Here is a 16961-nt window from a genome sequence, read left to right as displayed (position 1 = left end):
TGTGTGTGGGGAATTGAAGAAGGGCATGCTGGAAGAAGCCGAGGCCATTTGAACATATCTTTCAAGGAAGAATTATTGTAGTCGTGTAAAGTGAATCCAGATTTGAAAAAGAAACGATGCTGCCATTCCATAGTGGTACTCGTGCTTCTACAGTGTGTACCGGCTACCTAATAGCCTAAATCCTCGGGCTGAAGTCGGAGAGCGTAGCTATCGGTAGCTAAACCACGACTAAAGTGCGGTTCCCGGCGGGGCTTGTCTGTGGAGAAAGATGGCAATTGACCAACTAACGAACAGCCAATTTTTTCAGCGGGGGCAGCAAGTGGGACCTCAATAGTTTTTTTTCTCTCGGCCCTCTGGCATCTATCTGACTCTCTCACCACACCACACGTCCATCATCCTCAGTCTCACGCACACTCGATAATCACGCAAAGCAACGCAAAGAGACAAGCCAAAGACACTGCCGCCCCAGCCGAGTCAGGAGACGGCGCGCAACTTCTTCCCCATTCGTACACACACTTCCATCCTCTTCGCTTGTTTCTATGTATTTCTCCCTCCTAGCTCCTCCAACCCCGCTCTCTCCCCACCCACCCCTCCCCCCCGGGTCAGGTTCTCGTCAACTCCGCTGCCCGCCCGTCCCAGACCCACATTACTACCGCGCGAACACCCGATTCCCTTCTCCCCTGTCGACAACATCCCCGCTTCTCTCATCACCAGGGTTTGTGCTACTAGTCATGTAGCGCGCGCGTGCGTGCGCGGCGACGCGGCGACTCTCCCACTCTGCAAGTCCGAGAGAGGAGAGACGAACAGCCGAACGAGAAGCCCTCACTGAAAAAAAAAAAATTTAAAAATCCGTACGCTACACACTCCTCGCGCCCAGCACATCAACGTACATGTATGCACACATAGTCGGGCAGGCCCGTCATAATACATACCTGATAAAACGCCACCATTACCCAGCTCATAGCTTGGGCCTGAGCCCCTCCTTCCGGCCCCCAAGCGCACGCCACACCCACCACTCCCTCCACTCAACAAAAAAGAGAAAAAAAGAGTTGTTGTACAGTACAGTATACACACACGGTCTTCCTTTCGCAGCACGGCCGCCGTATTTCGCTCGCTTAGCGAGGGGGGGGGCGGCGGTGCTGTGACGCGAGCTATCCATCGTCCGTACGTTCGCCGGGTGGGTGGGTAGCGTGGGCGGGTAGCGTGGGCGGTAGCAGCGCATCCCTGCATGGAGGATGAAGGAAGGGGCGGGGAGGCGGAGAGGCGGGCAGAGGTGCGATGTAGGTATGTACATAGGTACCCCGTGTGTTTCTCTTGCCGGGGGAGGGGGAGAGTAGGTAGAAGTAGAAGGAGCTATACTGACGACGTGGGGACGTTGGTTGACAGCGCTGAGCCCCCCCCCCCCCCCCCCCCCCCCCCCCCCCCCCCCCTCGCCCCCCCCCCCCCCCCTTCCCCCCTCGCCCCTCCACTTCCCTTTCGAGTAGTAGCGCGAGACGAGGTGTATGGCATACACGAACGGCGGGCTTGTCACTACTTCACTTCTGACGGTGTATGTGCGTGTTCTTCGCACGGGCTGTGTGGGTGTGACTAGACTGCCGGGGCTGGGGTACGTAAGGAGGGCAGCAAAAGGCATTATTGTGAGCAGCGGAGAACTATTCCCCCGTCTCGAACTACTCTACGTTTGGGGGAAAAAAAAGCAAAAACAGATACGTAGGTAGGACGCCAAGTACAAAAAGAAAGCAAGGCGACAAGAACGCGCGTGGTGTCTGAGACTTGGAGCGTTTCTGATTCATTTAAGCTTTCAGCAAATGAGCGCTCGTCACTCATCAAGCGACGATTTGGGATACATGCTATCCCTCTCACCTGGCGATTGCAGATGCGCGCGCACAATATCACACCCCAGCTGTGGCTAGAAAAGATGAGATTGAGAGAGTAAAAGGTGAGGAGGGGATGTGAAGGTTTGGATCCTTGCCGTGCCGTTCTTGGATGTCATGCACTTGACATCATCGGCACGTCTAGATGGGACTGAAAGTCATCTCAAATTTATCATGTCAGAATGTCGTAGGATTCATTTCTCGTTTGTTTGTCTGTGAATGCCAGCGTGAAGCGTCTCAGACCATAACCCAGAGAGAAATGCAGAGCAGAAGGTACTACATAACACCAAGGAAAATGGATATACCAGGATGACCCGCTAAAACAAAACGCCTTTCTGATCCTTAGGGTAACGTATTGTACAGTCTATCATTGACAGAATCGATATCCGTATCGCAGCCTCGCTAGTTCCCGCGATGCGCAGCCTCTTGGCACAGTGATTTTTCAGGAGTACTCACAGCCCTGATGGACCTACTGATCTGCAACACTTGACACCTCAGTTCCCAGAAGGGTCGACTGGAAGGAATAAGCAATTATCGCGGTGCCAATGGCGAGAACAAGGACCCTGTACGCCAACGTCAGCAATCTGTACGACTGTAAGGCGTGGATACGGTGGCGAGCAAATTGGAAATCACTCCAAACAACCCTCGTGTCCAACCATGCAGTAAGACGAACAGAATGCTTACGTAGCACGTCCTTGTCCTCCACACACACGCGAGAACCATCTGACGACCGGTCCTAGCCAGCTACCGAACAAGTTGTTCCAGAATTTGATTAGGAATGAAGAATGTTTCTGGTTTGGCGTGACCTTGGCTGAATGAGAAGTGGAAGGGCGCTCAACTTCGGCGCTGGCTACGGCAGGTTCCGCGTTCGTCTGGGCTGCCAGCTCCTCGGTGCCGTTCGTGTCGTTAGCTTGGCTCTTGCCGTCTCTGGAGCTTTCCTCGCCAGTGACTGTGACGAGGGAGTCGGCGCGATCATGTCTCTTGGTATTGTCATCGTCCTTCGGCGTCAACGGAGGTGTGGGAACAGCAGGGATCGGCCGTTCGACTACCGATTCCGGAGCCATCGGTGATGGCAGCTTGTCGGCGTCTTCTTCCTCGATTTCCTCGGCCTCTTTAATGGAATCCAGCGGTGAAGCAGGTGGCAGGAGTTCTGATGACGACGACCGTGACGTCTTCCGGTGCGGCGAAGTCTCAGCATCTTCTGGAAGAGTGATATCTACCTCCATACGGTGGTGCGCCGCCAGCGTTTGAAGATGCTCGTAAATTGTCTCGCGGCGGGTCGGGAAAGGCTCGATCGAAGGATCATTGATATCCTCCTCGTCCATCATATCTTGAAGCGATGTGTGGGACTTCGGCCGCGTCTGCGAAGGGCTCCTCGGGGGGCTGTCAGCTACAGATATCGACTCGTGGCGGAACAGCGGGACGTCGCCGTCGAATTCCACAGGGGCAAAATCTGCTGATGCAACCGCATCTTGGTCGTCTTCGCTTCCTGCATTGGACACAGACGTAGATCGCTCGTGCGGAAGTAGAGGGGCCTCATCTGAGAGTGGCTCCAGTTCTTCGTGTGGCAGCAACGGAGAAGGTTGATCTTCCACCGCTTGGGTCTCCCCAGGACCCTCTGACTCGGGAACCAGTCTGAGCCTGGAAAGCTCCTTTGGCTCGTCGACATCGCCCGTGACAACTACTTCGTCAGGCTCTGCATCCGCGGCCCGCTTTGCGTGAGCATCATGCTGTCCTCGGGTTGCACCGGCTCCGAGATCATCTCCATGCGCAGGCGCATCATCTACCTTCTCGACAACGACCGCGGGAACTGAGAGGGCATCTTGCGTTTCTGATTTTGCAAGGCTCGAATTAGTTTCAAGTGGTTCAAACTCGCCATCTGGCTCTGCATCTGCTGTGCGTTTCGACGCATCCTCTCCAAGACTGGAAGACCTCTTGCCACCATAAACAGGCTGCTCTGCATCGGGGGCCTTGTCGACAACAGTAAAAGGAAGAGGGGCTGGTGCAGGGTCAGGACGTGACTTACCAGCTTCACCGTCCTCCGCCTGATCGCGTGAAGTCGCGTTTTCGGTAGCGACTTCAGGAGCAGAGGATGTGCTGCGCGTTGGAGAAGGCTCACTCCTATCTAGAGCAGGCGACCGTGGCTCGGTGATGCGGAGAAGGTTGTTGCGATTGCCCGAATCATCACATACTACAATGCACGTCAGTCGATGTTGCGTGAAGGGTCGGATTAGCCTACCTATCGGCGCACTCTCGTCACAAACCCACCAATCGCCAGGCCCGAGCCTGAACTTGTACTGGTATTCACCCGGCTCGATAGCATCGAAAGTCTTCTCAAAAACAAGATCCCCAGCCGTGGTGCGTTCATCTTTTATGTCCATCTCGATCGGAGCCCATGGTGGACTCGTAAGCGATGAGGCGACGAAGACAGGTGGGCGGGTGCCCGGCACGGAGAAGGTGATTGTGACGGGCATTTTGGGCCTGGATAGATCCATTGCTTCAAGCGAGGAGCTCCAGCTGGGGAGGTAACGAGACGGACGGTGGAGCCTAAACGAGCCCTTTGAGGCTGGGTGCTTGATGGTTTGGGGAGGCCTGTTGGTGGCGTTGAGGTCAGCTTCGGAGACCATGGGCTTGAGGTCGAGGTAGGGAGCCCGGCGCTTCGGAGTGTGCTTGCGAAGAGGCATTGGAAACAAAAGAGACGTGCAATGTACGACGGACGGAGGAGAGATTGGGCGGATCGATGTATATTGGGGGAGCGGGGGTGAGGATTATTGAGAGGGCGAAGAGGGGCCAGCTTACCAGCGACGGCAAGTCAAGAGTGAGCGTGTAGGCTAAGCGGCGCCTGCCTGCTGTGTGCGGGTGGTGAAGCGGAGTCCGCAGGAAGCTTGAAGGAAGCGTTAGAGACAATAATGCTGGGTGGGAAGTGCGGGAAGGCGGAGGGTGGTAGATTGGGCAGGCGCGGAGGGCGGCAAACCATGGTTCTTGTGGGCTATGGGCCGGCCGTTCAGGTCAGCGCCTGGGAGCGCCTGGGGCCTGGTCTGGTGCAGCGTTGCGGTTTTGGGAAGCTTGTTGGGCTGCGTGCAGGGCAGTGGCTTGCCGCGTCCAAAGCTCCCATGGGTCCGCGGCTGGGGGCGCGCTACAGTGCGGATTGCGGTGCCCAGAAGGCGCCAAAGCTGGCAGAAGCTGGCAGCGGCTGCCATAGCCACCCGCTCCGTCTGCGCCTCTGGCAGCCGCGGGCCCCGAACTTGCGCAACCGTGACGTCCAGACCGCGTCGCCAGGAAGGATAGCGTTGGCCGCGCCGACCAGGCGCATTCCGTCGAGCCGCGATCAGCATGCGCCGTTGCGCGCGAGTGTCCAGGTATCCCCGCGGGTGCGCCCTGGTGAGCCCTGGTGAGCCACTGCTCACGCCACGCCGTCCGTCACCATTTCTTCATCTCACGCCCCATTTCTCGGCCCGTCGCCGCCAGGCCGCCAAGCTGCCTGTTTGCGCCTTTGGCTGGGGGTGCGCGCCCCTGTGCCTGGCCAACCACGTTAGCTGCCCGGCCGTGAAGGCTGTCGCGCACAGCACAGCGTCATCTGAGCGCTCAATCCATGCTGCCAATCATCGGAGCTGCGCGGCGCGTGCCACTTGCTGCCACTTCTTGCCCGACACCTCACCTCCAGCACATTTCACTCCACTCAGATAATTGACGACAACTGTCACGGTCCGCGCCACTGCGGTGGAGATCCCGCCAGTCGTTTCGGTCGCTCACCGTCTCCTGTGCTAGCTGAATTGTTCCTGTGCGAGCGCCTTTGCTACCGAGCTCTTTCAGCTGTTTAAGCCCCGCGGATTTCCCTGGCGTCTTTGTGCGAGTCAACGACGCTGTGCCACAAGGCTCCGGCTTGCTGCAGCATCTCACGACAGTCGGAACAGCAATTCCAACAGCGGCCGAAGCCCACGCAGTCAGCATTGCGCAAACGGATTGCATCATCGTTTTATCTGACACAGCCCTTAGAGCTCCCAAGTATTCGATACGTCGCCTTTGCCATTGCTCCACCGTTCATTCCAGAAGCAGCACGCACCCTCTTTAATTTGGCTACCACATGGTGACCCAACATTCCGCATACACCTTGCTGCGTGTCTACCGGAATGCAAGCCTGCACCGATGGACGAAGATACGGACGATATGGAATTTCCACATTAGTTTCCTAATGCAAGGCCACTATCCATCAAGCCGACCGATTAAAATCCTAAGGCTGTACTTGAATAATGATACTCACGGAGCCCACCAAGGCACCACTCATGGGTCCGGGCAACTTTATTCGCCTGCCTAGGGAACTTTCCAATCTCTAGTGCACACCAAACTTCCAGTCTTGGCTCGAAGCGGTAGTCTGACCAGGAGCCTCACACATCGTATTCTCTTCTCGAGTCGTTCTCGAGGTTGGACATACAATCCAACGTAACGCTGATTGGACAAGAATGCTTATCCACCACGATCGTGCGGGTCGTTGGATATCCGCAATGACTGGACGAAAAGCAGTTCGTATGAGCCAATAACTGTTGCAGCAGAACTGGGTTTTCCACTCGGGCCACTCTACAATGACTTCCAACAGCCTAGGTGTCCAATATGACGGTACAGTACCTCTGTGATGTATCACAACTGTCAGCCACCATCCGCGGCGAGTCAAAGCTACTGCTGCGACGGGAGAATGACGGAAGCAATGCACAGAATCTTTATTCGTCTCGTTATCCAAACCTATGCGAAAGCAACTGATCCAATGTTGCGTCGTTGGACTTAAACTATACAAATCACCATATTGGATGTGGCTTACTTAAAACCTGCTGAAAGTCTTTCCATTTTGAACTCTGAATTAATGTGATCTCCAGCTGGTGAGAATGGAAAGCAAGTAGAGTACCTCCAATAGAGACCGAGCTGGCCTTATAGGGCCTTGCAAGGCTGATCGACTCAGGGGCCAAGTATACCATCGGATGAACAAAAAACAATACCTAAAAAAGTAACAAACGAATCGCTCAAGGCAAATCATCAATCAACGCGCCGCGAGAGAGGAGCCAAGCCAGACCAAGGGGAAATTAGAAAGAAACTGCAGACATTCAAACCTTGACTTGGCCCACGTGGCGGACAGTGCAAGGGTCAATCGAACAGAATAATGAGAGGGAGACACGCCGAGTGGGTGTAGACCAAATAGGGACGTGGATGGTGCATGTGGGTATAGGTGTGTTTGAGGATTGTATGGCAGCGGCGAAAGGCAGCGAACGAGTGGCCGCGAGTGTTTTGTGGGTGCGGCTGCTGGGTAGTTTTGGCGCGCTACGAAGGGTGACGGCTGGCCTGCGAGCGCCAGCTCATCTGACTGACGACACGCGCAGCGCTAAGTGCGCAGCAGCACCTCCAGCTCGCGCTCAGAAATCATCGTGTGCGCTCGCCAGCAGCGCGGTGGAGCTCAGACGGTCGCTCTGTTTCCGGAATCGACCGCCTTCCCCAGTCCGCCAAGCGCAACAGCGAATGGCGCGCTATCCTCCGTACACCGCTGACTGTTTTCGCGCCGCCGACCTCCACCTCCACCACCTTCAGCTGCCGGCAGCATCACCCTCGCTCGCTTCGCCCCTCGTCGATTCCCAATCCTGCCCCCGTCGCGCAGGTCGCGCGCCCCAACCCACATGGCCGGACGTCCGCTGAGCGGTCCGCTGATGGACCTGGAGAAGGAGCTGTCATGCTCGGTGAGTGAGAGTCAGGACGCACCTAGGGGGCACGGCCGGCGGATCCCCCAGCTTCTTCATTCCGCACCCCCCGCCAGCACGGGCGCCCCCTCGCTCTGCCCACGCGGCCGCGCACACGCATTGCTGACAGCCCCGCGAGCAGATCTGTACCGACGTGCTCTACCAACCGCTAACGCTGCTCGACTGCCTGCACACCTTCTGCGGCGCCTGCTTGAAAGAATGGTTCTCATGGCAGGCCCAGAGCGCCACGAACGCCCACCCGTACACCTGCCCCTCATGTCGTTCTTCCGTGCGCGCCACCCAGCCCAATGCTACCGTCACCACCCTCCTCGAAATGTTTCTGCACGCGAATCCGAGCCGCGGCAAGACCGATCAGGAGAAGGAGGAGATGCGCAAGATATACAAATCCGGCGACAACGTACTGCCGAAGCTGCGCAGGAGACGTCGTGACGACTCGGACGACGAGGACCGCCGCATGCTCGAGGAGGTACGCCTGCTTAGTCTGCAGGAGGTTGGTGTGAGCAGTAGTGGGAGCGACACCATCAGCCCGCCTGCTGAAGGCCGCCGGCGGAACCGCAGCCGTGACCGGGAGGAGAGGCGCCGGCGAGCCCGAGATGCCTCCGCGTCCAGGAGCGCTCAGCAAGAGGCTGTGAGGAACCGCGATACGTCCCCGAGGCCGCGTCGCGTGATCGAGCATCAGGCCAGCCTACGGTCACTTTTGAGCACATCCGACTTTGATTCGCAAGAGATGGAGGAGGAGATCATGCGTCAAATCAGGGAAGATGGTCTGCTGGACGGCATTGACCTGGAGAACATTGATACTTCTCAAGAAGAGGAAATCACGGAGAGGATTGCGGCTGCGTTCCGCCGTCGCCAAAGGGAGCGAGAAAGAGCCAGGTTTAGAGCGAGGCATCATGAACGATCACGCAGCGGAAGTCACTCGGCAACACGCCAGGTGGATGGAGATCGGCCCCCCAGGAGACCGCGCCCACGAGCGGAGAGCGCTAGTCAGGAAGCGGTCCAACAAATAGCACCTCTTCAACCGCAAACTCAACCTCAGTCTCAAGCCGATTCACGTTCCCGGCCACCTGTCTCTCGACCCCATCTGTTCGAGGCGGTCAATGGAGGATCCCGAGAAGGATCGCGCACTCGATCCTCGAGCCAGGATAGCAATCGGACCGCGCGCCGCCACCACAATCCAAGAGGTCTGTCAATCGACTCAACCAGGCCTACAGCCCGGTCTGCGACAGATCTCACGAACCGACCGCAAACAACACAGGAAGGGAACGCGGTAGACAGGCAGCGGCCAAGTCAGAACGACCGAAGGGTGACCGATCCAGAGCGTGTTGTCCGTGCTTCGGATGCTATGCTAAGCAGGCAGCAAGCAAATCACTCTGCTGAAAATTCTCCTCGCCGAGCTGTTTTCACTTCAGAGATGTTCCACAGTCCGCCGCTGAACACACCAGCGGCCGCTGCTGAAGCTCACGCAAATTTGCGTCAGTTTCCTGGGATAAATTCGCGGATGGCGGTTGCAAACACTCCAGTGCTCGCCCCCATGCGACGCCACAATAGCTCAGACTCTGGAAATTTGAATGCAAGACCTTCTTCGTCCGGCAACTCTGGTCCACGGCCCACGTACACTGAGCCATCAATATCGTGCAATCGTTGTGGTAAGCAGCATATCGAGTACTCACTGCACTACAACTGCCGAAAGTGCAATGATGGCAACTATAATCTTTGCTTGCGGTGCTATCGTTCGGGCGTGGGCTGTAAGCACTGGTTTGGCTTTCCCTCTAGGGCATGGGAGAGATATGAACGTAAAGCTCCTCCAGGCGGCTATCCTCCCGGCTATGACCATCCTCACTTCCTCACAGGGCGCTGTTACAGTAAGCCACGGAAAGATCCCGTGAGCTCTGGGTCTGGTGATGTGCTTCTGACCGAAGAGGATCCATCTCAGCGCCGCCAATCCGGTGTTTTCTGCGACATCTGCCTTGCGTTTTCCAATGGCTGCTATTGGAAGTGCGACATTTGCAACGAAGGAGCTTGGGGCTTCTGCAATGACTGCGTAAATCAAGGGCGGCATTGCACTCACCCTCTACTCCCTCTGCAGCATCGGCCTTCTGCATCGGGGAACAACAGCAGCTCAGTACCTTCGTCGCCTGCATTCATGTCTTCATCTCAACCCCCGATCACGCCCAAGTCCGCCTCGTTGATCCGCGGGCCTGGCACCTACTCGCTCGCAGGTCTCCTTTTCCGTCCCCTGACTTTCAGCACTCTCTGCGACATATGCACATACCCAATCCCGCCCTCGCACACACGTTTCCATTGTCAAAAATGCAACGCAGGCAACTCTGATATATGCACGTCATGTTACCACAGTCTCGTTGGATCTGGACAGATTGCGCCCGAGGACGGGCAGAACGGCTGGCGTCGCTGCCCACACAAGCACCGCATGGTGGTCATCGGCTTCGAAGACCGAGACGCCGGCCAGCGACGCGTGGTTACGAAAGATCTGGTAGGCGGCTTAGCCATGAAGGACAACGCACTGCTCAAGAACGCGCCCACGGCCGCCGCAAACACCACCCCTGCCGACACGCCCGGCACCCCAACAGCTCCAGCTCCTGCCATCGCTCCTCCCCCGCCCGATCCCGCGGCGGCCGGCGCGACGAGTCCGGTCGACGCACCGCATGCTTGGAGATGGAGGGACACGGACGGCACCATCAGGAAAGCGAGGATGCGGGCCGGCCTTTTCCGATCGAACTCGTCGTCATCCGCTTCTTCGATACAGAGGGACGGTGGCAATTCCAAATCCGCTGCCCCTACCGCCATCACCTCCGCCGCCAACAGCAACAACAACGCTACCAGCAACGACGCCGCCTCCAACGCGAACGCTACAAGCAACCCCAACGGCAGCACCGCCAACAACAGCAACAACAACAACAGCAACAGCAACAACGACAACGGCGGCAACGCCAACGCCAACACCAGCAACCCCACAACCACCAACAACAACACCACCAACACCACCACCAGCGCCACCGCCACCACCGCCGGTCAGATCGTCCTCAAAAAGCAGTTCCCGCCCGACGGCGGCCTCGGCCTGCGCGCGCTCGCGCTGTGGAGCTACTGGCCGCAGGACGGCGTCCACGACGAGCTGACGTTCCCCAAGGGCGCCGAGATCCGCGAGGCCGAGGACATCAACGGCGACTGGTACTGGGGCTGCTACTGCGGCCGGAAGGGGCTGTTTCCGGGTAATTATGTGAGGGGGTTGTGAGGGGGAGGATGTGAGGAGGAGGAGGTGTGTGGTGTGGGGTGTGTGGTGTGTGGTGTGGATGTGTGGGGTGTGGATGTGTGGTGTGTGATGTGTGGGTGTGTGCGTGGTGGCGGTTTTCTCGTTGGTGGGTGGGGTTTTGGGAAGGGGGGAGAGGTCTTTTGCTTGGGAATGGAAGGGACGGGTGTGATTCCCCTGATGGGTGGGTTCAACGAGATATGTCGGGATGGGGTGGGACGGGACTGGACTGGACTGGACGGATGAAAAATGGGAGGGAAAGGGCCATTTGGGAGGGGAAATGTCTTTAATGACGAGATATGCGATGAGACTGCGCGCGTTTTTTTTTTGTTTGTTTCTTCTTTTCTTGTTTCCTAATTTTTTTTCCAAGTCAATTCCTTGCTTTTTCCTTCTTCTTGCTGATGACTTTCTTATGAAGATTGGCGGTAAATATATATGGAAAGGGGCCATTCGACCTTGATGATTGTGATGAACGCTTTGGGTACGATACTATATCATTATCAAGTGGAGCATTTTTACATGTATATCATCACTTTTGTGTAAGGGTTCGCGCCTTTTGAAGGACGTGTCATACGTTTCGTGTTTTTCTGGCGCTTTATTCTGTCTATCTGCATTACGTTCAAAGGACGGCTTTTCCACTACGTGACACAAAACATGAAGTTAGGCCACACTTCTTCAAACGTTCCTTCATACTTTTAAAAAACATTCTCATACTTTGATTTCCACCAACCAAACACCATTATATCTCAACGCTCTCGTCCATCACGAAGATGTAGTAGTATCCTTCATCACCACGCTCGTCATCATCACCACACGCCAGCCAGCAAAGAGGATATCGTGGGTGTAAACAACCCATGCGTAGACCATCCAACACAAGCGGACAGTGCGTGGTGGAACGAGCTGTCACAGTTTCGCACTGGCGCTTGATACGCCGATGCTGCTATCCCGCGAGAAGAGAGGATAGATATAATGCGGTGTGCCACCGGCGGCGGCATCCTCGGAAGGAAACTCAAAGGCTGGCTCGTGCGGTTTTTTTTCTCTTTTTCTCGAGCCCCGTGTGCAACACGGGAGCAGTAGGAGTAATAGACGGACTGCCGGACGGCCGGACGAAGAGAGAGAGAGAGAGAGAGAGAGAGAGAGAGAGAGAGATTACAACTCTAAGCTAGAGAGGATGTAGGGGAAGGGAACTGGAGAGTGGGAGTCTGCGCACATGTTTGCCACAAGGGGGGTGGGGGACATGTGTTTCCCATCTCCGCATAATGTAGTCATGGGTGCGAGGATTAGCTTACTGCCTAAACAATGCGTCAACACCGTTTATCAATTACTGCTTTTCTTCATCATGGATATATTTTGTCCTTCATCACCCAGTGTCGCTATCTCTCTCCCCCACTATTCTTACCACATCGCGCCGGCAAACTGTCACGTATGCAAACAACCGTAGCTTCAATACAGACAAGACACTTCAATGAGATAATCCCTAACTGAGCGCAGTGAAGCGCCTTGCCTCGGTTGAGGTAGTTTGCAGCTATCACCTTTTCAAAAAAAAAAAAAAAAAGGAACAAAGCCTTGAGAAGACGTATATATATAATATTCGGGATATCACAACAGAAAGCAAACAAAAAAGCTTAGCAACATCCCCGCCAAAAACACACGGATGTTTCTTGTTGCTCAGCAAGAGGAACAAACAAGGCCTGTTCAAAGCCCCCCGCCTCCACCTGAATGTCAGCCCCAGTAAACGCCAATTGTTACAATGTATGTATCCTTCCCGCGCACCCCACGGGCGCTGTGTTTGTTTCTGGAAATACCCACCCTAAACGCTCTTGTGAATGCGAAAACCACGCCAGCAAAAGAAAACGCCGCCAGAGCACATGGCCAGATGATGTGTGTGTGTGTGTGTGTGTGTGTGTGTGTGTGTGTGTGTGTGTGTGTGAGAGAGAGAGATGGAGGGAGGGATGGAGGGGAGGGAGGGAAGGAAAAACGAAAGAGAAAAGGCCAAGAGGGAAGGAAGACGGACGGACAGACGGACGGACAGAACAAAAAAAATAAAAAGAACGAAAAAGAAACGAGAAACGAAGCACCAGAGACGAGACCCGCTCGCCCCGTGCACCTCCCCCGTCTCCCTCCCCCTCCACTTCTACCTCCCCACTCCATGACGCATCGCGCATCACGCATCACGACGGCCCCCCAAACAACGGCTTCACCTCCCCCCCACCCCCATCCTCACCACCACTGCTATCCTCCCTCCTCTCATCCCACTCGCCTCTCACCCCCCAATCCCCCATCTCGCCCCTATCACCCTCCCCAGCACCCCCAGCACCCCCACCCCCACCCCCATGATCCCCATCCCCCCCATCCCCATCCCCCCTAAACCTCCCCCTCCTCCTAAACGCACCCCCCGCCTCATCCCCCAACCCCCTATACGCCTTCCGCCCGTTCGTCTTCAAGATCTCGTACACCGTCTCGGCGCCGAGGCTGTAGCCGCTCTTGCGCCAGCGGGCGTTGAGCCAGGCGGCGAGGGCGTCGCTGCTGCGGCGGAAGTCGCGGGCGTCCCACTCCTTGAGGATGACGGCGACGATGGGGGCGTCGGGCGGGAGGGGCTCGTCGGTGGGGGGGTAGGGCCGGACGGAGGAGAGGGGGAGGGGGGTGGGGCGGGCGGAGTGGTGGTGGTGGTGGTTGTTTTGGTTTTGGTGGAAAGGGTGGTGGTGGTGGGAGGAGTGCGAGGAGTGCGAGGATGAGGAGTGAGAGGATGTCGAGGGCGATGAGGAGGAGGGAGGCGGGGGCGGGGGGTGGAACACGTTCTCCCACGCCGTCATGAAGTGCAGCAGCTTGGGCTCGGCGTGCCGGCGAGCCGTGACGGCGACGCCGAAGGGGCGGCCGTTGGAGCGGAGCGCGCCGAGCGGGACGACGGCGATGGGGTAGCCGGCGGCGGCGGCGAGCTCGCACAGGGCCGAGTCGCCCGGCGCGGCGAGCACGTCGACGCCGTAGTGGTCGAGCACGAGGTCGATGCCCTCGGGCCCGCCGAGCCGGCGGAGGGCGGCGAGGTGGTCGCGGACGAGGGCGTCGGGCGAGCTCTCGCCGAGGACGGTGAGGAGGTCGTGCTGGTCGGGGCAGAAGGGCTTGGGGAGCTCGATGTCCGGGTGGGCGGCGTTGAATTCGATGAGCCCGGCGAGGGAGCGGACGCGCGAGTCGTCGAGGTTGGCGAACCAGTCGGCGAGGATGGATTTGAACTCCTTGTCTGGGAGAGAAGGGCATGCGTCAGAACGGGTCCTTGTGTTTTTCTGCGGCTGACGGTGGGGAGGAACTTACAGGCGACTATCTCGAAGCTGCTCATGGGTCCGTTATTCCTGAAGACCTGCGGCGAGGGAGCCTGCACGGGATACGACACCACGGCACCGTGATCGCGTATCCTCGATATCGCCATCTCATACATGCTCATCTGTGTCACACCTCAGACGTCAGTTAAAAAAAAACACCTCCCTCCTCAAGCCGTCCACCGGCACTGATCTAGGGAGGGAGAGAAGAACAAAATGAAACTCCCACACATACCATATACTTCTCCGCATCCGCATTCAGCCTCGAAAAATCCTTGCCGACCCTCCAGATCGCGGGATCCACGAACCCCACCCTCAGCCCGTTCCACCTGCCCCTCACCTGAAACATGCGATACCGCAACGGCATGCCGGCCTCGAGCTCGCGCGGCAACGGCTGCATGACGGCATCGACCAAGAACGTCACGTCGGCCGCGCTCTTGGCCGCCGCGGCCACGGCGTCGAAGCTCCTGCTCAGCGCCAGCACGCCGTCGACGGGCACCTCGCCGACCGACGTCTTGAGCGCGTACAATCCCGCGCGGTTGGCGGGCGCGAGCACGCTGCCCACCGTGTCCGTCGCGACGGCCAGCGGCGCGAAGCCGGCGGCGACGGCGACGGCCGACCCGGCGCCCGACCCGCCCGGCGCCGTGTGGTCCCAGATCAGCACGCCCTTCTCGAGGCGGCGCGCGACGAACGGGCTGCTCGTCTGCCCCCCCACCGCGCTCCAGCCGGGCGCCATGTCCGGGCTCTTGAGGCCGCCCAGCTCCGACAGGTTCGACTTGCCGAGCACGATGAGGCCCGCCGCGACGAGGCGGTCGACGGCGGTGGCGGCGCGGCGCGGGCGCGCGCCCACGAAGGCGTAGGACCCCGCGGTGGTGTCGAGCTGCTGCAGGAAGACGTCGGTGGCCATGTTGTCCTGGACGACGACGGGGATGCCGTGGAGGGGGCCCCGGGTGTGGCCGGCGCGGCGCTCGTCGTCGAGGCGGCGGGCGAGGGCGAAGAGGTGGTAGCGCGGGGCGACGGAGATGATGGCGCGGAGCTGGCGGCCCTTGCGGTTGTGGCGGTCGATCTGGGCGAGGTAGACGTCGACGAGCTCGACCGAGGTGAGGGTTTGGGCGCGGAGGAGGGTGGAGAGGTGGGTGGCGGTGGTGGTGAGGGTGTCGAAGGGGAAGGGGGCGTCCATGGTGGTGGTGGATGGGGATGGGGATATCGGCGTGTGGTCGGGCTGGACTCTTGTCGACACTGGTATTATTTTTTTCTTTCGCAGTTCTCAGTCGTGGACGATATACGAGGCCTGGATCAATCTGTTGGACTATGTTGTTGGTATAGGGTTGTTCTTGAAGTCATCGCGATGCCGTATGCTCGCGATGGGCGCGTGTCGTCGGGGTGGTGGGCAGCGGGATGGATAAAGAGCACCGAGGGGAGCGACACCAGACGAAGACGGCAGTGAGGCGACGATATGTGACGGACGATATATATCTGACGGCAGCAAGTGGCGAAAACGGAAGGCTTGGGTAGTAGAAAGCGCGGCAAATGGCGCAGGCACAGGCACATGGTTCCCGACGGTGTGTTCGTCGACACCATCAGACGGGCACGAGACAGGCATGCTCTCAATCAAGCGGGAGCTCGGGCCCCGGAGCCGCAACAGGGACGGGTCGTTGGCTGGGTGCGGGACTGGCATCGGCCGTGGCGGCTGCGGGCTGGGTGGGGGCGTTGCGGGAGAGAGAGAGTGAAACCTGGGGGCGGGCACGCCGGGCCATGGGATGGCGGGCCTTCGTTTGAGCGTGCTGACCGTCTGTCGTTGGGCGGAAAACGAGGCCAGAGACGGCGGGGATCCGCGAGAGTGGAGAGACGAACGAGCGAGAGCCAGCATGTGGTGTTCTGGGCTTGGGGTTGATCCGGTGCGCGGTGCCCCATGCATTATTTTATATCTCGTGCATGGAAGCGAGCCCGCAACGGCCGCAGTTGCCGCTACCGGCCTAGCCTGCGTGCCACAGAGGGACGACGCCAAAGCTGGGGAGCTGCCCGCTCATTCCGCATACGAACAAGCTGGCTCTAGACCCTGAGGCTTACCCTGAGGCTTACCCCGAGGCTTGAGAAGATGGCGGCGGCAACGACAATGCGCGGCATACACAACAACGAAGAAGGCCGAGCACGACGAGCAGCCGAGAGACGGGCACACCCAGACGGCGACGCACGTGATGGATCCCGCAACCCCGGTCGATACCATGTCTCCTCATTTGCCGTCTTGGTCATGCCGGGTGCGGATCCGGTTGGCCCCCGGCGCTGGCCGCTGGCGGGCGGTGGGCGGCTGATGCTCCCGAGCGCTACTGGAAGGGAAAACAAGAGCCGACCCTGAGTTATATTAACGAGACCCTCCGGACAAGAGAGCAGTCATCAGCCCTGCCACGTACGCGGCCGCCGAACCCGCCAAGCTCAGCGCCTGGTCTGGCCCACCCCTGCCGGCTACCAAAGCGTGCTTAGGCGAGTCCGCAGCAGTAGGTGGTGGTTTTGCTTCTTCTGCTGACGGTGATGCATGAGGATGATCGTCATTAGATAGGTGTGCGATCGCGATTGATGAATGCCACGGGCTGCCCGCGAAGATCCGGGAAAAGCAAATGCGTCGAGAGGCGACTTTGCTCCCTTTCCTCGCTCTGATCTCAGTTTTGATTTCTTTTTTTCTTCTGTCCTCGCTGCTCCGCGTCGTGCAACCAAGGTTTGCGAGCCGGCGCCGTCAGTCGACCATAGCTCTCTCCATCAAACCATCTTTCGA

The 16961-nt window shown here is 58.2% G+C and overlaps 3 protein-coding genes across 3 annotated transcripts; 1 reads left to right on the top strand and 2 right to left on the bottom strand.

Annotated features, from left to right (window-relative positions):
* Nucleotides 1-2343: 2343 nt before the first annotated feature.
* BKCO1_13000154 (pt repeat family protein) lies at nt 2344-4558 on the bottom strand (the record flags this gene model as incomplete). The annotated part of the gene is made up of 3 exons (XM_020270878.1): nt 2344-2437; nt 2559-4065; nt 4114-4558. 3 exons carry the CDS (start codon nt 4556-4558, stop codon nt 2344-2346), a joined length of 2046 nt encoding a protein of 681 aa, XP_020132341.1.
* A 2548-nt stretch (nt 4559-7106) lies between these two features.
* Nucleotides 7107-10865, top strand: BKCO1_13000153 (ring finger domain protein; the record flags this gene model as incomplete). Its single annotated transcript, XM_020270877.1, has 7 exons — nt 7107-7167; nt 7241-7591; nt 7734-7852; nt 7896-9226; nt 9270-9497; nt 9549-9656; nt 9971-10865. 7 exons carry the CDS (start codon nt 7107-7109, stop codon nt 10863-10865), a joined length of 3093 nt encoding a protein of 1030 aa, XP_020132344.1.
* Nucleotides 10866-13051: 2186 nt separating this feature from the next.
* Nucleotides 13052-15371, bottom strand: BKCO1_13000152 (amidase family protein; the record flags this gene model as incomplete). Its single annotated transcript, XM_020270876.1, has 3 exons — nt 13052-14115; nt 14187-14316; nt 14427-15371. The coding sequence occupies 3 exons, from the start codon at nt 15369-15371 to the stop codon at nt 13052-13054; spliced, it is 2139 nt and encodes a 712-aa protein (XP_020132343.1).
* Between the last annotated feature and the right edge of the window lie 1590 nt (nt 15372-16961).

Source organism: Diplodia corticola (assembly GCF_001883845.1).
Source record: "Diplodia corticola strain CBS 112549 chromosome Unknown scaffold13, whole genome shotgun sequence".
Taxonomy (NCBI): Eukaryota; Fungi; Ascomycota; class Dothideomycetes; order Botryosphaeriales; family Botryosphaeriaceae; genus Diplodia; species Diplodia corticola.
The sequence above is the reverse complement of the archived record's forward strand: the minus strand, read 5'-3'. Positions and strand labels throughout refer to the sequence as shown.